We start from the raw sequence: 24,858 nt of genomic DNA, 5'->3' as shown, positions 1-24,858 counted from the left end.
TTTTCGGCTAGGAGGACACGTTTTCTAAACTTCAATAGTGTCGTTTCCCTTACATTTAAAAAAAAATAATTTTACAGAATTGACCCCTACAACAGTGCTACGACTTCAATGCCTGCGGCCAAAACTTTATTATTTTTTCAATTGGCATTTTCACAGCTTTTTAAACTTTAATTTTATTTAATTTTGGTGACCCGAAAAATATTAAATTTATGATGATTTGTATTGTTTTCGTTTTTTTTAAATGTAGGCAACAGTGTCGTAGCACCATGAATGTTTTGCTTGAGCGAGTCAGCGCAGCCACGCGCGCGCGTTAAATAGAGAAAGAAGCGCAGCTGCTAGCGCGGCGGTTGATTGTAGATTGTGTTGAAGTTGAAGCGATTTCAAACTTTTTTTGTGTGAAACTGCTCGGCGAGGCAACCGTAGCGAATACCTCCGTGAATACGAGTTTTGATCACGAAGCCGGTGTGTGTTGTTGTGTTCTCGAGATTGGTTTTTGCGAATTTTTGTTGAAGTGAAAATTTTTGCAAGAAACACTGTGAAAAGAGAAGTGGATTTGGTTTATTCTTAAACTTGGTGAGTGATTGATTTAATCATCATACTTACCTGATAAAGTTTAATATTATTTTAAAATGTAAAATTCAAAATGACAATAAAAGTTTACGTAAAGTTCGGGAAAACTTTTTTAAAACTATTTTTCTAATCAGCGAGATAATTTTCATATCAACATCAGCTAAGGAGGCAGAGGCAATGTTGTATCACATAAAGTAAACTTTTATTAACCTAACGAGTATATATTTTAATAAAAACTGCAAAATTTGGCGCCCAACACGTAACTCTGTTAATTACGATAGGCATAAACCAATGCTTAGTCGTCTATATTTCTTTATGTTAGAAATTAATTAAATATCTCATTATTGATCACTTTGCGAAGTAGGTATACCTATATTTTGGCAAACTGTTAAAGACCATCTGGTCATTTGCTTGATTTTAAATTATTAACTATCGTATCGGCAGTAATCTCAGCTTATAGGTAACTGCACAACTGCACAAGCACTTAAAATTAAGAACCTACATGACGTTATGTAAACTTTGTTTCCGTTTACGTAAAACTTTCTCAAATGACAAGAAATCTATCTGAAAACGCAGATCACTTCATTTAAAAAAGTCTATATTTTAATAGTTGAACGCGATAGGTAAACTCGAAACTGTAGAACAGATTTTCAGCAGTACGATTTTCACCAATAGATGGTGGATAGGTACGATGGAGGTTACGGTAGGTGAAAATGGGACCAGAGGGGGCGGAGCGCTTATAGTTAGTATAAAATAAAGAACTGGATATACTTAATCTGCGACTGTTAAACTAATATTTAGGAATTATGTGTAACATTTAAAAAAAACACGTTTATGACATTTAAAAACAAAGTATGTAAATGCAAACGACAACATTATTAAGTACATAGCTTCTGTCGATACAAGGTTAGCTACAAACATCGTCTCGTAGCTTCATATAGTTTGCATAGTTACAAAAACGGTGAAAATCGATTCGAAAGGTGTGTTAGTATGGCACTGTTATTATTACAACCAACGGTCGTGAACAGGGCGGGCGGGCGAGGGTAGGTAGAGCTTCGCGGCAGGTTGGGAGTGCCGGCCCGCGACTCGACCTAATTGGAAAATCGACTAATTCATACAATATAGGTATTCAAGGGAATACTTAGATAGTTATTAATAACTTTACTGTAAAGGTAAAGGTACTAAAGTCAAACCTTTAATTGGAATTCAGGGTTCGCCTAAATAGTTTGAGTGGTTTGTTTTGTGTTATCATCACATAATCCAAGCCATGAAGACTTTGTAGTCCAATATAGCGCTTGGTGAGAGGACTGAGAGGCTGTTATAAGTTAAGTGGCAATAAGTGGCAAAAACCGTTACCATGATTACTCGAATCTGGTGCTCCGTGCCATAAGAGTTTGGATGGACGATAAATATGCAAAGAATGCTACGTTTACTAAATTATAAACCTGTCTCACGCTGTGTTCAGCATCAGTAGAAATTATATTATTTTTAAGCTCGGAGTACGGTGTGTGATGATGTCAGCGATGACGTAATTGTGAATCGTGAGCCGAAGCACTGAACCGGTTCCACCGCCGCCCGACCTCCAATTATGCTAATACTGTCCCACAGCCCACTCCTTCGCTCATAAGCTGATGTATCGTACATAACAGCTATGCCGGTCATATAAAGTCTAAATTGGATCTCACATATTTTATGTTTTTTTTTTTTCACATCCATACACCCAGGTCTCCCCGTTAGGGTCTGATGGCTTGCCGAATCCTTAATTTATTCAGATCGCTGAATTTTCATCGTTTTATGAAGATTTTGAAAAGTTTATCTAGCTATGTGGCTCTTCTATGAGAGGGATCCTGTTAATTATTAGGTATTTATTTTATTCACAATTTGCAAGAGTTTCGGGTTATAGGTGGTTGTTCCGACCTGAAATCTTCCTGAAACACTAATTTACTAGCTGGAAATAAGAGGTTACTTCTCTCATAAAGAGCCTAAGTATGTATTATCTTCCAAGATGCGGTGTTGACGGCAGTGAAAAGGTGGAAACAAAACAACACCGGTGTCCCAGTTGTCCGCGGCGTGACGGCTGCACCTCTTATCGCAAGACGCGCCTTCACTCTCCCCCGTGATGGTCGTCACGCACCGGACGCGCCAACACACGCAAGTTCATTGAACTTGCCATTTTTGATGTTATGACTACCAAATACCCTTAACCCGAACCACCTTTTATGTAAGTGGCGTCAACATTCTTGTCGTGCAAGTTTGACAAAAACGTACAACTGATAGAGAACCTCCTCCTTTCTTGAGGTCTGTTAGAGTGCAACGTAAAGAATCGATTTCTTTTTAATTAAGTTTACCTTAGTGGTAGAACATTACTGCAATGTAGAAATTACTAAGCGATGTCTTTTAAGCTTGGAAAAATCGAATTCTAAAATGGATTCGAACCCGCGACTCTCGCTTGCTGGGCGACTGCTCTGGCTTCTGAGCTTCTTATGGTCAATTATTAGGTTTTTTTACTTACTTAATAAAAACTTAAAAGTTACTTACACCTACCTAGTGCTGCGTAAATAATAAAACGGTGTAGGTGGGTAGTGGGTACATGGGCTATGGGCTAAGTAGGTACCTACATGGCGGCGTAATATTACAGCCATGAAACACCCCTGTTTACAGAGAGTAATAACTTTCTTTTGTTTCTGAGTTTTCCAAGCGCTTCCTTTAGTTCCTTTTTGTGGTCACATTATTTTCACAACAAATGCCTGTGTAGTTCACACAGTAACAGTAATAAGTACAGTAATTATCCTAATCTTAAAATACACATTTGTCGAACACATGTTGGCCCTTTAGAATTTGGTAATTTACACTCGTATGGCAGTATAAGTTTCTTGGCTTCTCTTTTATGTGACACAGCCTAGTGATTATTAAATTAAGTGCGACTATATTATTATGAAGTATAAATGACTTCTCATGTTACATTCATTTATTATGATTCAATAGTAGCTATAATACCTAGACTTTTTGTAAAAAAAATAATAAATGATGTACAAACTGACTGAATTGGCTCTTCGCTCCTCCACTCATATTCACTAGAATACAAGATTGCTGCAGACCATTTGCATTGGTTACTTACTTTTGTCGTGCTTTCGTAGTTAATTTGCTTCAGTTACTAATTTGAACTTTCTCACACTGCAGGAGGAAGAATTTTTATTTGCTGATTCTGCATGTAAAGATTTGAATCTTAACAGAGCGGTACCCCTCATTCTGTTCTTATCTTTTTTTATTTAAACATTAGCAATAACAATCACAGCGTTGTTAGTCAGATACAGACAGTCTTAGTTAATATTCATACAACGAATTCGACGCTCGACATTTGGCCCTTCTACTGATAGCGGTTAGCAAATCAACCAGACGTGAATGGAACAGAAATAGAGACCTCGTCATCGCTCTGACATCGGGTGGCATTGCTCATAAAAAGCTTATATATCATTCTATAAATGGAGGTTACATCATTCATTCGATAAAATAAAGTTACAGTTTATTAGAATGGAAACTAAGAAATGCGCAGGCGACGCGTATTCGCTTGCAGACCTTCGCCGCATATAGCGGTGACGATATCATGCACCCCCCACCCCCCACAGTCAACAGTCTTATTCTTTATGGGCCAAATGCGATGCAACTCCATTTTATACAAACCAGTTCTTTGTCCGGTCAAAGCACTTACTTAGTACCTATAATATGTAACATTCAGAGAAAAGCAAACCACATTGGTAGAGCTTTTTTAAACCCGATTAGCCAGAATTGTTACGAAAATTGGTGTTGCTGTGGGTATGAATCAGAAGAAATTAATTAGTAACAGTGTAAAAAACTACTAGTTACATAGGTATAACCTCATTATGATCTGAGGGTATACCTAACAATAGATAGATAAGATACCACCTAAGTAACTACCATGAAAAACTTTTGTGTGAAAAGGGTCAATTTTAAAAATGAACGTTCATGATGTACTGAAACCAAGTTCAAACTACTTAACTAATAAAACAAAAACAATAACTATAGGAGCAGGTGCGTTATTCTTGGTTATGTAGACCGTAAGCAAGCAGTCAAGTCAATTACCTACTAAAAGGTATACATAGAGTGAATCAATCGAGGTGTTCCAGTTTCCATTCCTTGTGTGCTTTTTATCGATTTACTTACGAATGGCAATCACACATCATGATCTTAGACGTACAGGTATTATAAGTACGTAATAATTCATGTGTGTGTGACCATGAACCACATGGGTTATTTAAATTTTTCTTGACCGTAAAAATTATTTGATACGTGGATTTATCCGGAGTCGTCCACCTAGTAAAAAAATCCCAATCTGCACAGTAGGTATAATTATGGGTTTGAAACGTTACACGGTAACAAAAAATATCAATTAAAATCTAAAAAAATATATACAGCTGGCATCCTGCCACTGACGGGTCCTGCTGCTGTCAGTCATGTAATGAATGTGTGTGTTGTGTTTATGTTTACAAAAATCGTAGCCCAGATACTGCACAGTGGCTCAGCGCACCCTTTTATTGCCGTTGTCAAAATAACTCGACTGTTGGTGATCCACATTCCACACACCCACCCTTGCTTGCTTTTTAATTAAAAAGTTTGTAGAAAAAAAAATCATACCTAATATGATAGAGTTGTCTACATTCTTCAAGTTGGTTTTTTGTATTAGATCGTCAGAGACATTTTAATTGAAAGTTCTACTTGCTACTATTATGTATTCTGTGGTTCTACCTGAGAAAGAATACATTAATTAGGTATAGGTATTGTTATTGCTCATACCAAAACGTTTTACGCCACAGACAGCTTTGTTAGCTCGCTGGTGAGGTCACTAGTAGTGAGAGGATCAGTAACATAAATTTGGTCGTAAAGTTTCAGGGTCTCTTTGCTCTTAAAAGCTCTGAAAGGTCACTTTTACAGTGTCATTTGCGTATTTTGCGTAGCTTTTTTTAGTATGAACTAATCCGGCTCTACCACATAATAAATACGGCGGCTCTACCTAATTAAGCACAAGCACTGCTGCGATTAGTTACTGTCATAGGATCTTACGAGTATACTAACCGTTTTATGTATTTTACAAGAAAAAAATATTTAATTGCTAGGAACAGCTTTCAAACTAAGATACACCTTCTTCATATAACTGGATTGCTGCCATTTTTGATCAATAAAATTCACTCAGCTACAAGTTAATTGAAGTAAGACCTACTTCGTGCGAGAATTGTAATACACTTCGTTGAATCGTTGACCCGCCTCGTGTTGATCGTCCCATTAAAACATTAGGATTGCGTCATCGCGAAGAAAATAGAGTCACGACCTATTTTCACGAAAATTTGTTGTTCGCTGAAAGTCCTAACACTAATCGCGTTTATTTCGCAAATCCATTACGGCGCTCGCTACCAAGGACAAACAGTTTTTAGGATACTGAGCTTAGTATCCTTGTTAATGTTTGGTTACTATGATTAACTAAGTATTGTAGAGCCCATTCAAGAGAATAAACTAGGCTCGCCTCGCTTAGGTATATCATAGCATCAAACAATTTTACCAAGTGGAGATGCGGAAATAACTTTAGAGCTGTCACTTCAACGTGGTCTAAATAGGCTTAAATTGTTTGATATCTTTTATTTGGCAATGACGGCTGACGACGAAGACGTAGCGCGTGGCCGATATAAATATTACTTGAGCCTAGCAACTCTTGCTAGTTGCTTCTTGCGCTTGCTCTGAGCTATGAGATCACGACAATAGATGCGTTCCTGATGAATGATGTTCAGCGGCCTAAAGCGACAGTCACAACAACACGGTGGGCGGGTTAAATAAATGGCCGTGGCCTCAATTCGGGCAACACTGACATTTGAAATTATACTCATGATCATTTTTTTTAATACAAAATGTAATTCAACTGAAAACCGGATGACCAAATTACCAATACAAAAGGCTAGCAAATTGTATGTTTCCTTCTAAGTTCGACTGGATAAACCCAATTCCCAACAGCAATATTTTTTTTTGTGAAATAAATTCAATTGCTCTTGGGGGTAAAGTCTGAAAATATAATTTTCTATATTTTTTCAGATGCAAAATGTTCCACGTGATTTGAATGAATGACTAGAAGACGCAGAAAGCCGCAAACATGAATCTGGTGAACAAGAATCTGATCACGCTGTCATGGGTGCTGTTTTGTTTTTTATCGGGTAAGTAGAGTTCAATTTACCTACATAATTTAAATTCAATTCTAAGATAACTAAAATCTAAGTTGCGTTTGCGTGAAAAAATGCGTTTTGACCTCACACAAAAATTACCTACCTACCTAACCTACTAAGTGTTTTGTTAGTAAGTCTTCCGGCGACTAGGTATTAGTGCACATTGACAATAGGCCCAGTGGCTGGATGAAAGAGTTATTTAAAAAATTCAATCCAGTGCCTTGGACCGTGGACAAAGCTAAAGTGGGCCAAGTCGCCGGAAGACTCGTCAGTTTTTAGGTCTCGCAGACCGCAAAGGCAAATAATCTTAACTAGTATGAAACTAGCCCAACTGCCCAATGTGAGTTTATTTTGCTGGTCTAAAATCAAATTTATTACAGTAGTGTAGGTAGAGTTTACTTGTCGTGGTCCGCTATAAAAAGTGGTTTTATGGCATGTCCGATGTAAACCGGGTAGCGTCGCAAACGTCTTCTGTCGCAATCGCAATCCCAAGCTCATAGCTGGGCACCGTTAATCAAATAGTTAACTTCGTTAATCGTTAAACCGTTAATAAAAAAATTAACTTCGTTAAACGTTAAAACGTTACATTTCACAAGATTTAACGCAAGTTAACGTTAATCGTTAATCCGTTAACACATGATAATAAAACGAAAAAAATAATTGTAAGCAAGGTTCAAATAATTTCGAAAGCTTGTATCGCGCATGGAATTTATTCATCTTTTTCAGGGTTCCGTAGTCCTGACAAGGAACCCTTATACTTTCGATATGTCTGTCTGTCCGAGGTTTTGCTTGGAAACTATTGGCACTAGGGAGCTGTAATTTTGTAGAGATATGTATACAGTGTGTCCGGGCTTGTAGTGATCAAACTTTAAGAGCGTATTCTATGGTCAATTTTATCGATGAAAATACTTGAAATTTGGGGCTTGACCCATTTCTCGCAAAATTACAAGGATTTCAGTTTTTAATTTTTAGTTTTCACCTCTTCCTTCAAAAACAAGTGAAAGCGTGGGTAGCTTAACATTAATAAGCAAATATTTTATATCATGCGATATCCAATAAAATTATCTATTAGCAAAAGTAGAAAACAGATATAAGTTTCATACATTTTAAGGGAGTAAGAATGGATTTAATTAGAAAAAAACATGACTTTTTTCACTTCTTTTTCAGTTATTTTCCAACACAAGAAAAACCAGGTCGTTAAGGTATTTTTTATTTGCATTGTATTATTAGTATTTGAGCTATTCTACAAAACGAATGTAAATTGATTAGTCTACGTCTATTAGGTTCGACGTAATTGTTGAACAAAGATACCCCTTCCCAGCGGTTTCCATAGTAATCGGAATAGGTTGTGTGATTCTTTCAGGCAGTGCATTTTCGCATGTCGCGTGCGCTATGGAAACCGCTGGGTCAAGCCCCAAATTTGAAGTATTTTTATCGATAAAATTGTCCCTAGTTTGGCCCATCAAGTTTGATCACTACATGCCCGGACACACTGTATTAATCACGCCGAAAAAACGGTAAAATAAAATTTTGTACAACATGTAAAGTGGGGATGAATTTTTTTTTCATCTTCGACCCCATCGTGTGGGGTATCGTTGATAGGTCTTAAAAATGGCTTAGGGTTTCCTAAGACTTTTTTCCATTTAGGGATCTGTTTGCAAATTATTAAAGTTTAAAGTGCCAATTTTTGTTTGAGTAGGGCGTCCCCCTCCCCTCTAAAAACTAAACTGTTAGCTTGAAAAATCTGGAAAAATTCGTGATAATACTGCTATTCATGAACTTTCAAGGAAAACTATAGCGGTTAAGATACATCAATTAGTTTGAGAGTAATAGTTATTTAACTCAAGTATTACAAAATTTCTGAACTAGTGAAAATTCTTTAGAAATATATAATTATGTAAAGTGACTGTAGATGAAGTAATTGCTTGCTTCTGAAATATACTGTGGTAACGACGGACCACTACGGAACCCTATACTGCGCGTGGCACGACACGCACTTGGCCAATTTTTTTTTGTTTGCGCTACAAGCTTTCGAAATTATTTGAACCTTGCATAAGTACAATTATTTTTTTCGTTTTAGTACAACTGCATTTCAGAACAAAAGGTTCTTTTTAAAAAAGCTTTTTAATTATTATAATTTTATTTTACACTTTTTAGTGCCTTGGTTCAATTACAATAAGTGCTCGAAAAGACAAATCCAGCAAACCCAAACTCGATAAGTTTCCACCGTTTCGTTTAGGAATAAGGCCACCTCCTGACTCCATCATTAGGACCCTTGACATCATCTAGTACTAAAGTGCTCGAAAAGACAAATCCAACCCAAATTCGATGCGGTGCCGCCGTTTCATTTAGGAGTTCCTATGGCACCTCATGACTCCATCATCAGACCAGCTCAATGGTACCATAACATTGCATTGTCATCGTACTTACATAAGTATACCAAATTTCAGCTCAATCGGTTGGAGGAAAAGTGGTCTTAAATTCAGTTGCAAGAGTTGTCCCACACATACCTACTAACAAGTGTCGTTAGTGATTTGGTTACAAAAACTGTTGTTTTGGGTTCTGGAAGTTCTGAAAGCCCGAACATACTTGACAGAACGTGTTTTTCAGCGTGATTTTGGTAAATAGTAAGTACTGGATTAACGATTAACGGACTTTGGATATTTTAACGGAAGTTAACGAGTCCGTTAACATTTTTTTAAGTTAACTTAAAAGTTAATCCGTTAATAGAAATGTTAACTTCGTTAATTAACGATTAACGGATTAACGAGTTAATGCCCAGCTATGCCCAAGCTTCCTTCTAGGGAGCGTCGGCAGCCCGAATGATTTAGGGACCGTTCACCTCGGACTTGCCACTGCGATACGACGACCGCTGGTTGCTGACCTATATGAAGGTATACAGGGTGTAATGGCAGTTTGGCAAATGAAAATTAATTCCGGAAAATTCGCAATTTGGTAAAGTTTACGAACTCGTAGCACACTCTACATGAAAAGAGTTTAATTAAAATGCATAAAAAATTGTTACTATAAACGTGTTGTGTCTGAAATCACTCTGGCATAATGGAAATTAAGTAAAATTTGAATAAAACATCGATGTCGATCGAGACAATATTTTTGCAACCTGCCCTAACGCCCTGTATATGCCTGCAGTTAAAATGTAGGTACACTACCCGCATGGAGACGATTGCGCACCCGCAATACCTACGAGTTACGAGCTTATCAGATTTTAATTAATACGATTGGAGATGCCGTTCTAATTGGATAAATGAGCAACTAACACATAAACGTAATTGACCATGCTTTTATTTACGACGTTATTTTTTGTTGCAGGAATCGGTTGCATTTTTCCGTTCCTGCCAATGCACATGCTAGCAGTGGGCCTGAATCGGGGAGAAGCGCGCTTGATATCAGCAGTTGCCCCGTGTGTCGCGATCCTTGGCCCGGCGGTGCTGGGATGTCTTATCGATAAGTAAAATCATTAGTTTTACATATTGCTTCTTTTGTCGTGTAGTTATTTATAACACATTATAAATGAGTATGAATTTACGTAACATATTCCGTACGGAATATTGTCGTACGACGTGACAATGCTTGTAGAATTTTTCAATGGCAGTTTAAATAATTAGAAAATTACTGGACTTGGACTTTCTTTATCAATTTGTGTAATGATAGTCTCTATTTGACTCTTCGGAGCAATGGTGTATTGAATTGACACGACTCCAACTGATACATCATCATAAGATTTTCCTAGGTATAAGATGTGCCCAAGTCAGTCAACTGGTCTCCTCCTATTGTGATTGTCACTGAGTGTGAAACGCATTGCCAACAGGCTGTCAGTGGGTCGCGGGTCCACCGGCGGCGCTCAAGGGCCGAGCGGTTCCGGCCGACTGCTTCGCTTCGTCACAGCTGTCTGCCTCATTTTGAGTGCGTTGTTCTACACACTTTTGCTGGCCGTCCCCTATACTGAACGTCATGAGGTAATGAAATTAAATTGGTGTTCGCAGAACTCTATGAAATTTCTTATAACTTATTACATTCGACTGACAACATGACTGAAAAAACACCACACTCATAACTCAGCGATTGAATTAGTTAAGCCGCAAAAACGAACTCACATTTCGTCAAAATAACGATCCCGTTGGTAAAGACCTTTAAAGATTTGCCGCGCATAACTCCATCAATTGGCGGATGCTAAATTAAAATAGTCTGTTACGCTCAATTAGCGACGTTAGGCCGGATCCAGACGTGTAACTTGTAATGGGAATAGTATTGGCAGTACTTTTACATGGTACGCTCATACTCGTCCACAGGATTCGCGTTACATTATTTACAAGCAAGATACACTAGTCTTCGTCTGTACCCGGCTTTAACCCTTATGGCTACTGGTTAAAAATATCAATACTTTTTCGACCTTATGATAAAAATGAATAAGGTTCCAGTCTTAAGCCCAGCTTGGTCCGCAGGCGCGGCGGCCGCAAGTGCTGTTCATGTGCGACGAGGACAGTGCCTACGTCATGCAAGAGGTTTGCAAGGAAGACATGAGGTGCAACCGCTGGTCGGGGGTCAAGGTTTGAAAACATTGCTTTTATAATTTTTAGTCAATAATGACATAAATTAACCAAATAATCAAGACGGGCTTAGAATACAAATTAGATAATTTACATAACTAGTAACTAATACAAATAATACTTACTTTTAGGATGGGTCATAGTGAGGGGAACTTTAAAATAAACCTGCCAGAAGCAGAAGTCCCCTGCGACATTGCGTCTGCATATTCGATACGTGACATTTTACCAAAATAGAATCCTCGACTGATCAGACGTAATCTGAGCCTGAGTTCTATTTTGCGTAGCCTCAGCATCTACGGCTCATCATATCCAGATTTTATAAGACTACTTTTTCTCCACACACCAAATTATAGAGTTTTTGTAGCATTATGACTAGATAACAGACAAACACACACAGTTAATAAGTAGGTAATATACAAATACACACAGTTAAACAGTTTAGGTAATGCTAAGTACCAGTCATCACAACTGATGATTGAACTGCTGGAGAACGAGTCACAACTGGTGGAGATCGATACGTTAAAAATACTATGTTAACAGTCAGGATTGAGTGTGGTTATGTGGAGCACCCCCTGCCCTTATAAATTACTAGCTTTCCGCCCGCGGCTTCGCCCGCGTGGAATTTTGTCTGTCACAGAAAAACTTTATCGCGCGCGTCCCTGTTTCAAAAACCGGGNGAATCGGTGTTCATACATTCACACAATACATTAGACGCCATGTTGTCATAAACGACATATTATAAAATCGCTGTGATTTAATATTCTTAATCATTAATTTTATGGCAAGTGTCCATCAGGAATCATTGTTCTTACACACAGAATCGTATTATTTCGCTTTCGGGTAGTAATATGTCAAAATTGTTGGTTCTTTAGGCGAACAATGTATGGAGAACGAACATTGTCCTTTCATCAAAATCGGTTAAGTGGTTTAGGCGTGAAAGAGAGACAGACAGACAGAGTTACTTTCGCATTTATAATATTTATTAGTATAGATAGAGTTTATAAGGAATGGACATTGTTACATTTCCTCCAGGAGAATTCGAAACTTGAGTCGCAAGTCGCAACTGATGTTTCAGTCTGCTAACTAACCATCTGAAGTCTGTCTTATTAAGTAATCATTGCAGTTGAAAGTCGAAGGGTTTTAGACGTTTTAGAAATGTCAATAATGTTAACAGTCAGGAGTGCTCGCCGTGGGCTCGTGCGAGTACGGCTGCGCGGACGAGAACATGACGTGGGTGCGGCTGCCCTTCGTCACCGCCTCCACCACCACCACCATCAGCCTCAAGTACAACAGCGTCGCTAACTCTACCGTACGTCAATTAATAAGCTTTACTACTTGAACTACTTCTTTCCTCATTATTTATTTACTCATTCATTTTTTATTTTAAGATTATCAGCAATTTGTGTTGCCCAAATTACTAATAGTAATACTACCAAATTACTAGTAGCCATTATCCCCTCGTGTTAAGCTAAATAAGCTTGTGTTACGAGTGGGCTCACCACAATAGTCGAACGGCGTGGGATTCGAACCCGCGTTCCTCGGATCTCGAGTCGGCCACTCAGACCCCTTCACCGTTCGGCTATCGTGGCGTTCATTCTCTCATCATTTCTTTGATCTCTCCAATTTTCAATATAGATTCATTTAGGTTATTTTTGGTTTACGAGTTACGAGCACGATCTTAATGAGCCTCATACACAATAATAACGCTCATACAACATAAATGTTCTAATGGATCAAAATATTTACTCGACCGAAGCTGCTTTATTTATTGATTCTATTAATAATATTAATAAAATTGCAAAGAACAAGTAATTATGTCTTAGTTTAGCATTTACATATTCACACATTTTATTTACAAGTCCATTAACAACTGCGACTTGGATGCACCAAAGCAACGCGGAGAAAGTAGCAACATGGTTTACTTTGTGGCCATTATGAATCAAAACGAGTCTACCATAACTGTATGCGTTGCGTTCCACGTTTTGTTGCATAGGCCCCGACGGTGAACTTCACTTCGTATGATGAAGACGAGGATGACTTCGAAGTGCACCCACCGCATTTGTGCTACGATGGAGAGTGCCAAGTGTACATGCAGCATGCCAACCGAATGAGGGTCCCGCTGTCCCTGGTGGCCCCCGAACCTCCGGAAGACAACTCTACCGCGGATTCCGCTTGGTGCACTTATCGCACGAGTAAGTTAACATTCAAGTCTTAATAATCATCACTTTCCATCAGGTGAGATACAGGCCGAGCTTCCTCGTTGTGGATAAAAAATAATGTTTATCGTTTCATAGGCTGGTTCATCATCATTTCTCTGAAGGCTAATGTGAAGAGGCTTTTAGCCTAAATTCCTATAATATTGCTAATCAAGCATAGGCCGGTCGGTCTGGTCGGCCGGTCAATATCTGTTGTAGAAGTGATGAATGGTGACAAAAATACGTCGTGTACGGTTTAGGGACCGTACCTATCTACAGTAATATAGGGTGTTTGATGAGTTCGCAAGCACGTGGGTGGATGTATGTAGAGTATCCAACCCATGCATCAAAATGCGGGTTGACTGAAGCACATACCTATACATACTTGGTCTTTAATATTGGGTTTCATGTATAACGATGTACAGTACATTTAACCAGTTATTACGACATGCTCTTTGCTTCTATTATATTATGCGAATCTGCGAATGCGGGCTCTACTAAGATCCTTAGCGAACGGCGCGCTTAGGTATATTAATAAAGAATCGCGTTCGTATTTCCTGTCTAGGGTTAGATTAGAAAAAATGCAAATATCCTCAATCCAAGAAATAGTAAAACGGTGCGTCAATTTATCACGGGATGCGGGAAACGGATGCAATCTCGATCAACATCGTTGAAATAATAGTAATTTATGTTGAACTAAATATCGGTGTTAGGCTTAAATTAGAAACGTGCGGTTTTTTAATGGCATGTAGTGATTAACACAAAATAAAAAATAAATCGGGCTATTTTTCCCCGACTTGATTAGGTAACGTTGTAAAAACTGTGCCTATTATAATACATTTTCAAACATGGTGATTTAAATACTTAACTACCAGATAAACTGCATAAATTTCGAGCTTATAATTAACCAATCATGTAGCAAGTTTCCGAACAAATCAAAAGAAAATCGAGGAAAACACGTACCTACACAGCTACACGTACGAGTGTAGCCTACAACTTTTAAATTGCATGTATAAATATAAAGTTTATTTACTTCTCAAAGTATATTATTTAACAGTTTCTCCCCCCAACCCGACTGGTCAGCGTGGGGAGTGTAGGCACTTAGGCCAAAACCTCCATTTTATATCTCTGGTAAAAAAAGGGTCACGTTCCTGCAGAAAAGAAAATATCAGATGAAAAGAAAAGTAGATTAACGCACCTTTTGAACTTTACGCAAACCAAGGCAACTTCGATCCTTCCTCAGACGGTCCCCAATGCATCGTCCCCTTGGACCGACTGCCCCCGGAGGCAGCCGAAGGGAACTGCAAGCCTGCCGTGCGCTGCAAAGTCCTCGACCCCTACGATGAGCCTGATGGCGTGTTGGCCGACGCGGAGTGCCGGCTCCAGGTCGGCGACCCCACCTACACCTTCACCATCTACCTGATAATTAGGTAAGTGGAAAGTTCAGATGAATAAACTGTGACAGAAAACGGATTTCTAATTGCTTTTGCGACAAGGGCGGATGTGGTTTGGCTGTGGGAAGCGAAAACGTTTTCCATTCCGTTTTGTCTCTCAGTGTACTTACCTACTACTAAAACTTGTAGTTTTGTCACAAATAAACCACTTATTACAGTACTATCAAAATATTGTTTAATTTTATTGATGGAAAATTATGGGTTCAGTACACGATAGCGACCGGGCTCTTTATGGATTAAATTACTCTGACCAGTAAATTCCTATAGTTAATTACAATGTATGTGTATGTACAAAGAGGAATTACGATGAAAAGCTTAGAATCCATTCAATCGCTGTAAGCTGTTAAAATATTCCATCAATAATGTAGAACCAGCAACAGGGGCAAGTAAAGCATACAAACGATTATTTAAGCATAGTTAACGGGCATACGAGTGTTTAATAGTAAGGTTAATGTCTATTAGGTACCTTTGAGTAACTAAGTACGTTATTGAATTTAAATGACTGTCCGTCACTGAAACGGCTCTTCCTCATGCTCGTTACAGTCACTTGTATCGGGGGACTCCAAAGCATGCCTTGTTTCAGAATACTAGCTGACATTTGGCCGACCGCAGCTCTAGCATTGCTTGGCGCTGCCTGTGTGATCGCCACCAGAGAGACGTCTTTGGGAAGAGGCGATGTGGGCAAGCTACTGGCGGTAGGCACACTCGGCCTGGCCCTCTTCCCTCCCTTGGCTGGACTGGCAGCAGAACAGATGCCAGAGACGCAATACGTCGTGCCATTCGTATTTCATGCGGTGTTCATGTTGATTGGAGCATTGATCTTACTTGTTGACAGGTAAGTTTGTTTACTTGAAGATCATGAAATACTTAGCTAATTTATGTTCATTTCCTTACTTAATCAGTTACAATTTTGGCGGTCTCGGAAAACCTGTAACAGGCAGAAGTAAACAGTGGCAATTGGAGAGGGGAAAAGCGTTGTTCGAGAATAGATGGAAATTAATGAGACGTGGTGAAAGGCTTGTTTTTACTTGGGTTGCACCATCTTACTTTAACTTTGACAAACGTCAACAATCTGTCTAACTCCATACAAATAACACCGGTTAACGTTAAAGTTAAGGTCAAAGCTAGGTGGGGGGTGCAACTCAGCCATATTGTTTGTATTTCATTCGTTTTTTCATGATGTAGCTACATATCCCGAGTTTCCGTTACGACTTACAAACATTAATTTAAGTAAGTAAAGCCCGAATGATCACATTGCGTGCTAGGTTACGGTCACGATCACGCGATGACATTATCTTCTTTCTAAAATACCAAAATAAAACAATTAAATTACACATATTAGTACAAAAACAATGTAGGTGTGTAACTACCTATTCGAAATGCCATCTAACTCAAGCATAGATTCCAGCCTGTTATTAAATATTGGCTGTAAATTATTACTGAGTTCATAACTTGTGTGACATTTCGTAATACGGGCCTTATTGTATTAGGTAGCACGAAGAATAGCTGCGTCAGTGGAAACCTCCCATATTCATTATGTCGACAAGTCATTCATTAAGTCAAATTAGTGGAAAAAGTTCTATTCTTTGTTCGAGGTATGACGTCCACAAAATGATTAATGTTCGTCTTAGGTGTAGCTATTGTATTTTATGGAGTTAGGTAACCGATAGCTCTTTTATTTCTATATGGACGCCCTAATAAATGACTACCTATACCTACCTACATAAGTTTCGGCTTGGAAGTTTAATTACCAATGGGTGGTGTGTAGTACCATACGATTATGAATAACAATCAACACGTCACGTCTTACTTTCTATTGGACCGTTTAGTTTGAGTGATGCAAGTACTTAATATGGGTGAGAGTTGCTAAACAGCTTCGTGTTGTTATGGTGGAGGTGTTATTATGACGATAAGAAATTGCTGGCTATCATAAAAATATTATGCCCTAGTTCGCTGGAACAAATGCAGTAATGTGTTGTGCTTCTCTTAAACTGATAAGTACCTAGTATGTGCATACCTACTGCAAAAGAGGTAAACATAAGCATACATGATAGAGACCTTTCCTAGAAATATCAAGGGTGATGGCAGTTTGAAATAAAAATAATGGAAGCCAGGACCAACCAAGTCAATCTCCTCTCCACTCCTCCGTAATGTCCCGGCGTGTTTAAGTCACTGAACTGTCGCAATTGCAGCCACATGCCTCTGTCAACGCCTGAATGGTGGTGGCACACATCTACAGGCGTGCTGGCGATGCCCATGAACACCGTGCGGCGGTATGGCGCCGAGACTGCCGCCGTGTTTGCTGTCGTCGCGCTACTGGGCACGTTGTGGAGCGGCATTGACGCTTACCTACCTTGGTGAGTGATGAATGACTTTAGGTAAATTGCTTGAAGTATTGACGACCTGGAGAAGGTTCCAAGAAGCCCATAAATGTATGTACGCAGCCCAAGATCCATCGTTAAGGATCACGACTCATCATTAAGGATATCCTTTGAGGAGGCCTTTGTCTTTTGTCCAGCAGCAGTGTAAAGCTAAGCGTCCACTTGTCGGTATCGTACAAAACACAAGGTATCGGATGTGCGATGCGTACGATGCGGACAGGTGGACGCACTTATATGAGTTTCTATATAAATAATACTACGATCCGTTGCGTGCGATGCGTCCGTTGCGTACGATACCGACAAGTGGACGCTTAGCTTAAATATGGCTGTGTAATAAAAAGCAGTTTGTCGATTTCTGATTTGATCGCTTATCTCCTAAAACTTATTTTAACTAGGGACACATCCCAGAATCGTAATCAGATATCTACCCTTTGCAACGCCAAAATGCCTGTTTAATGTGAAAGACTATTCCTTTTGCTGCTCGTATTAAACCGCATATCAATTCACCATATCAATAGGACGATGATGGACCTGAACGGCACGATCTTCAAGGTGGGCCTGACGCTGACGGCGGGCGCGCTGCCGGCCCTGCCCGCGCTGTGGTGGGCGGAGGCACTGGTGGACTTCGTGGGCCACTCCAACGTCTTCATCACCGCCTTCACCTTCTACTGCCTGCGGTACACTGGTGAGTGCTGGACATTGCTGCTATAGTCCTGATTCTTTATGCTTCTCTGGTCTGTGGACGCTACTCGAGAACTTTTTGCTTTAACGGACGGCTTTAAGATTTAATATACCCCGCCCATTGCTACTAACTGTAGTTACGCTCCACGCTCCTTGGATAATCTTGAACCTTCTTGTCACAAATACCTACCACGATATAATTTTCGTGAATACTACTGTACTCACTACTATACTATTCGTGTAGACTTCAACCAGAGATGCCAATGCCAACTAATGGGCTGAGTTCGAAACTCGGTGTCACATTAGAAATTCACACACACAAAGAAATCAAAATATATGATCAATATCCACTGCGGTATCAGCACTCAACGTTCGAATAATTTTTAGTACTACGCAAGCAATGTAAGCTACTGTTTACATTATGACGTCGCTGCTATCATTAATTTTACGAGCAATGTGAGTTTTTAGGCATATTGCTGCGACACCGGGCCCCGCCTCCTTATCACATATCCCTTTAGTTTGTGATCTGTGACTTCAAACATTCCTTTATTTCCTCCAGGTTTAGCCTACAGCACAAACTACTATTGGATAGTGGCGTGCGAGGTGCTGGAGGTGTTCACGATGAGCCTGGTGTGGGTGACGGCCGTGCTGTACTTCCGCCACCTGGTGCCTCGCAAATACACCACCACGGGCCAGGCGCTGCCGGTCATTGCGCACTTCTGCATTGGTGAGCGACGTTTTATCACCTTAATAGTCGGTCATTTTGAGGGGGAAATTGAAATAGGGAAAGGGATGGGACAGAAGAATGAACTTTAACTCGGCGTAGACACGCCTCTCTGGACATATCGGAAGGTGTGCTAAGGAGATACCCTGTATAAGTACTTATATGGCTGAAAATAGAAGACATCACCTTTACAATCCGAAAGAGCTAACTGCGCACCTCACGACTCTCGCTCCCAGTTGGCCCCGTCCGCACCAGAGCGTTGATGTGACGTCACGCCACGCGCCAGCCAGGTGCGCACTTGCGCAGTTAACTCGACCGTGTAGAACTAAATGAAGTTGCGTATTGGTCTTTATGGAACAATCCGTATTTGTGGTCATGTTTCCGGAATGAGGGTTTACGCGTATGAAAGATTCGCTAGATGGCGGGACGTGGATGTGCGGTCTGACTGCTGCGTGATTGGTGGATTTTGACATATCGTCGCTTGCCTCTCTAACTGACGTAACTGACATTTTGCAAAATTTTCAGGCGATTAGACAGATCGATTCGTCTTGCGAAATTGATTAAGATGGTGTATAGATGACCCACGCTGAACTGTCCCACCAAACTCAATGACAGGGGGGCGCTACCATCGTTCAACTATATGGTTTCCAATATGGCAAAAATCGGAACTAGCGATCCGGTATTGACGGTGGCGCCCCACTGTCAATGTCATGCATAGGACAGTTCAGTATTTTGGAACTATAGAGGCAAGCGACGATATCTGTCAATGTCATGTCAAAAATAATCAATCATGCAGCATTTGAACCTCGCGTCTACGTATTGCCATCTGGCGGATATTTCATTCGCGAAAACCCTCATTGGGTTTAACAGGGCGGTGCATAGGCGCGATCGTGAGCGGCGTGGTGACGCTAGACGCGCCGCTGGAGTCGGCCCGGTATTGACGGTGGCGCCCCACTGTCAATGTCATGCATAGGAATTAGGACAGTTCAGTATTTTGGAACTATAGAGAGGCAAGCGACGATATCTGTCAATGTCATGTCAAAAATAACCAACCATGCAGCATACGTATTGCCATCTGGCGGATTTTTCATTCGCGAAACCCTCATTGGGTTTAACAGGGCGGTGCATAGGCGCAATCGTGAGCGGCGTGGTGACGCTAGACGCGCCGCTGGAGTCGGCCCGCGCAGTTTATCGCGCGCTAGGCGTGGTGGCGCTGCTGTGCGCCGCCGTGTACCTGGCGCTGTATCACCTGCTGTTAGCGCCGCGCTGTGCTGCGCGCCCTGTAGCGCCGCCGCACCACCTGCTGCAAGGTAATGAAGCCGCTCGATAGCTTGACCCTTGAACACAATATGCCTAACAAAAAGATATTTACATTAGTTTTCAACAGCAAATTAATGTGGGAAGCCAAAATAATATGACCGCAGCTTGCTTGGATTGGATTTCCGACTAGACCAAGGCTGCTCAACCTCAGGCCCGCGGGCAACAGTGTCGCCCGCAAAACAACTTTAAGTGGCCCGCGCATGTACAGCTTGAAGAAAAAACGCACCAAATTAAAAAATCTCGCCGCGCACAGTACATACAAACTTTAAGAACTCTCTGAAGTTAGCTGTCAAAAATGTAAGTGGCCCGTCGTTAACAACTGAATCCACCGTTTGGCCCGGCTCTTCAAAAGGTTGAGCAGCCTTGGACTAGACTATCGATAGTTTTCAACTATTACCCGACTGTCGATAGTTTACAACATTTTCCAACTATCGATGGTCTAGTTATTGTCCAAGTATCGATAGTTTCAAGTATTGTTCAATCATTTTATTTGCATTTTGTGTAATATTTTGCCTGTGTTTACGTAATGATTATTTATTTTCTAAAAAGCTTCCACTGTGGATGGCCAACTAAATGGTAGAGGTACGTCATCTACAGGGTGGAAACGATAAGTGATCTCACTCGATTATTTCTAAACTATACAAGATATCGAAAAACTAGTTACTGATCCTGAAAGTGCTTCACGAGCTCTTTCAAATGGTATCAGTAATATGTTACAGAATTAACTGGATCCATCCGAAAATTCAATGTTTTCAGCCTCCATACTAAATGTATGCCAACCACACAATATTAGAAGTGTTAAATTTTTTATTTAATTATGAACACTTCAAATGAACTCGTAAATTGCATTCTTATTTAAAATTATTCATAGAAAACATTGGTTTTAGGTTTTACTTGCTATAACTTTATCAAGACATGAGTGCCATGACCGTGGCAGTAGGGGGAGTCCGGGAGAGTTTACCCGCCTTCCACTAAAATGCTCATAAATATTTATATACTTACAAATTGCAAATTTTTATTAATTGTATCTTAAGCTACATTATTTAGCTATATTTTCTTCTAAGAAAGTTTAATACATCATTATTAGTTTAAGAGTAATTAACAATTTTAACCAAAGTGATATTTGGCTAATATCTCCCGCCTGGGTGGGAGACTTGAACCCCCAAGTAGGGAGCCTTTACCCGGGTTTAAAAATAAGCAAAATAATCACTACAAATTATAATTCTATAAAGAAATTTAATCTTCTTGAATGAAAATGTGTAACAATTAATTCTTTAAGGTTTTCAAAAAAATCTGCGACGTTTTTTCTATTAAAACTGGTTGATCTGGATAAACTGGTTTCTACTGGGGCAACACCTCTAATAATTTTCCTTTATCAATGTTTCATACCTATATCATTTCTTATTACTGACAGATCTAAATTGCTACTGTTTCTAGATGTTCCTTTTTATATTTGAAGCCTTTCAAATAATTTTGAAAGATTATCTGCAATAAAAGTACCAGATTACCCTGGGTAAAGTCTCCTCCCGATGCCAGGGTAATGTCTCCCACCCCAGGCCAAGCTGTCCATTATTACATTTTTATAAAAAACTATAACACTTAAGTAAAAACTATGTACCGTAAATGGTACTAGGATAATTACATTTACGATGTATATAAATGACATGCTGGAATATATTCATAGTAAACAACTGAAATCAAATATCGAAAATTGAAAAAAGTTACTTTTCGGGCTCGAAAATGTGTTATCACTTGTCACTCCTAAACCAAACTGCCAATCACAACGGCAATGCGTGGGCGAGGTGGGACGCGCCTATGGAGTCTAAGAAGTGTGGCTTCGTCGCAATATTTAGTTCCACAAAAAATCTATGAGCAGTGGCTATTGTCTCCCACCTGCTAAACTCTCCCGGACTCCCCCTACTAAATGTATGGAAGCTGGAAACATTGAATTTTCGGATAAATCCAGTTTATTTTGTAACTAATAATTGGTACCGTTGGATAGAGCTCGTGAAGCACTTTCAGGATTAGTAACCAGTTTTTAGATATCTTGTATAGTTTTTGATATTATGTGGTTTTACTAGAAGTATGGAAGCTGGAAACATTGAATTTTCGGATAGATCCAGTTTATTTTGTAACTTATTATTGGTACCGTTGGATAGAGCTCGTGTAGGACTTTCAGGATCAGTAACCAGTTTTTGGATATCTTGTATAGTTTAGAAATAATCGAGTGAGATCACTTATCGTTTCCACCCTGTATAGATATCTACTTGATTTGAATTCAGTTCAATGCGCGGTTGTTTTGCCCCTTTTTAAAAACATACATAACTAATTTAGTTCAGGGATTTCTTGAGTCAACTTTGATTATAAGTCAAAAAAGAATGAAAAAATTGGCCACAAAAAACTACGACCTAAACCGTACGTAACATTATGAATATTTATTATATGAAGACTATTTCTTTCTTTTTTTTTCAGGATTAAATGCTAATGGCGGATCGAATGGCACATACTCGCCGATGCGAGTATACCACGAGGAGCGTTCCAGGAAAGGCCATTTCCGATATTAAGTCTTCTATTTATTGTTTGTTGTCTTAATCAAGTTAAAAAGTGCCTAGCATATCATTTATCAGTCTTGAATGTCATGTCATTAGTCATGTAAGTTTTTCAAATAATATGTTAGTGCAAAATGTGATATAATAAGTGCTTTTTACTAATTTCTGATTAAATAAGTATGTTAAAATTAAAATAACGCATAATTGTTTGCATTTTTGTGAAATGTTATTTTTATTAAATGAATCTCATGTGTCTCCGACATTTCGTTCTTTTATTGAAGTGAACAGAAAGTAATCTATCGGATTATACACTCGCGAGCAAAAGTATGGAATCACCCTGTTTGTTATGATCGATCGTAAGAACTAAATGACTTATAGAAGATAAATAAATATGGTACCATTTTAAAAGTGGCATTATACACCGTGTTACTTTGCATTCTTGCCATATTCACAGAGATAAAAGTAGGTAACAATACCTATTATTTAAGATAAACAAGAGACTCCCATAAAGAAAGTACACTAAGATTTTAGTAAATTTGGTTTTTCAGTACAAATTGGAATAAACCAATTTTGTCTCGCACGTTCTACAGGTGCAAGTGGAATAAACCTAGTGGGCGTGGCCTAGTTCTTAATTTTATGGCTTTGGGTACCAGCCTTTTTATCCAGTCATAATAACTATTTTAAAATACTCTTCAGTTGATTTCAGATTTTCCTTTCTACTTTACGGGCTTAGGACCGTCAAAAATACGTAATAATTAATAGGGTTTCAATTAATTTACAACATTGTACCCTATTTTTACAAATTAATAAATTAAGTATGAAATGAAATCACCTTATTCACAATTAATTATTTATTCATAAGTTCCTACTTACAAAGTTTACGTACTGCGAAGCAAGTGTTCAAAGTGTCCTCCGTTCTGATGAAGGCACAGTCTAGCACGGCGAAGCGTAGGTTTTTCGCTTTAGTTTTCGCAACACATAAACGTTTTGTATCACAGTTTCACTAAAACAATCCTTTCATGTAACGCGTTAACACTGTTTATCTCTTCTGCGCATACCAGTCGTTTCAAGTCACTCCAAAAATCCATTGGTGTCAGGTCCGAGGATCGTGGTGGCCAAGCTACTGGACCCCTCATCCAATCCACTGTTCACCAAACGTATTAATCGCGCACTTGACGTCCTTATTGTGGGGGAGCACCATCCTGCTGGTAGTAGAGCATTTGGTGTAACGCTAAGGGTACGTCATCAAGCATTTCGTCGAGACGTCTTGCAGACACTCCAAGCACCATTTTGATTAAATTATTCGTTGTTTGAATACGCTTCAGACATTTTTGTATTATTTATAACGTGATTTGTGATTGATGAATTACTGTTTTTTACAAGTGTCAAAAAGACATTTTAAAGACAATAGATTGCAATAGATATTTAAAAATACAATAAAAAGTAAAAAAGTCTCCATCGCCATCGCCAACAAGTGATGTGCATGCGTTACGATAATTAGTGGTGTGTTTAACAGAGTGTCGATAAAATAAAATAATCAAGATTAGAAAAAAAAAATTTCGGGCAATATTTTTTTACGGATTTGTGTTCAGTATCAGTAATATAGTAACCTCTGTAAATATGGCAAGAATGCAAAGTAACACCCTGTATACTTTAAATTGATACCATAGATACATTCATAGGCATTCAGTTCTTAAGATGGCTCGGAACAAAACACAAGGGGGTGATTCCATACTTTTGCTCGTAAGTATATGTCGGACATGGTTAAAGTACGAAAGGATAAGGCAGGAATCACATTGACCGGCGCGAGTCGGCGCGAAGCGCAGAGTAGAAATGCGGTGGATTGCGCGCGGAGCCGACCGGCTTCCGACGCATGCTCGCGCATCCGTCCGGATTGAAATGTCAGTTGATCAGTTGAAAGCAATTACGCCTCTAAGAGCTGTTAATAAGGCAGGATTCACATTGAACGGCGCGAGTCGCGCTCGCGAACCCGCTGGAATACGCTCGGAGCCGACCGGCTTCCGACGCATGCTCGCGCAGCCGCGCCGTCCGGATTGAAATGTCAGTTTAATCAGTTATAAGCAATTACTACTCTAAGAACTGTTAATAAAATACCATTTTCTTTACGGCCGTGTAAGTGCGCTCCGACGCGCCCCGGTCAATGGGCATCGTACCTTAGACAGCGTTTTATA

The 24,858-nt window shown here is 39.4% G+C and overlaps 1 protein-coding gene across 3 annotated transcripts; it reads left to right on the top strand.

Annotated features, from left to right (window-relative positions):
• Positions 1-247: 247 nt before the first annotated feature.
• LOC114364875 (major facilitator superfamily domain-containing protein SP1173) lies at positions 248-22,926 on the top strand. 3 transcript variants are annotated; one of them, XM_028321220.1, is made up of 14 exons: positions 248-573; positions 6,667-6,785; positions 10,125-10,263; positions 10,624-10,771; positions 11,258-11,362; positions 12,537-12,671; positions 13,356-13,554; positions 14,801-14,987; positions 15,595-15,846; positions 17,204-17,368; positions 17,911-18,077; positions 18,633-18,800; positions 19,916-20,107; positions 22,590-22,926. In XM_028321220.1, exons 2-14 carry the CDS (start codon positions 6,725-6,727, stop codon positions 22,679-22,681), a joined length of 2,010 nt encoding a protein of 669 aa, XP_028177021.1. In that variant the 5' UTR covers positions 248-573; positions 6,667-6,724; the 3' UTR covers positions 22,682-22,926. The 3 variants fall into 3 exon arrangements, with proteins under 3 accessions (XP_028177021.1, XP_028177023.1, XP_028177022.1); XM_028321221.1 differs by having other exon boundaries at positions 281-462; positions 22,590-22,920; XM_028321222.1 differs by lacking the exons at positions 19,916-20,107; positions 22,590-22,926 and adding an exon at positions 19,668-19,765.
• The last annotated feature ends 1,932 nt before the right edge of the window (positions 22,927-24,858 follow it).

This window comes from Ostrinia furnacalis, unplaced genomic scaffold (assembly GCF_004193835.3).
Source record: "Ostrinia furnacalis isolate ACB-3 unplaced genomic scaffold, ASM419383v2 OfSCF7481, whole genome shotgun sequence".
Taxonomy (NCBI): domain Eukaryota; kingdom Metazoa; phylum Arthropoda; class Insecta; order Lepidoptera; family Crambidae; genus Ostrinia; species Ostrinia furnacalis.
This window is presented reverse-complemented; position numbering and strand designations above follow the sequence as displayed.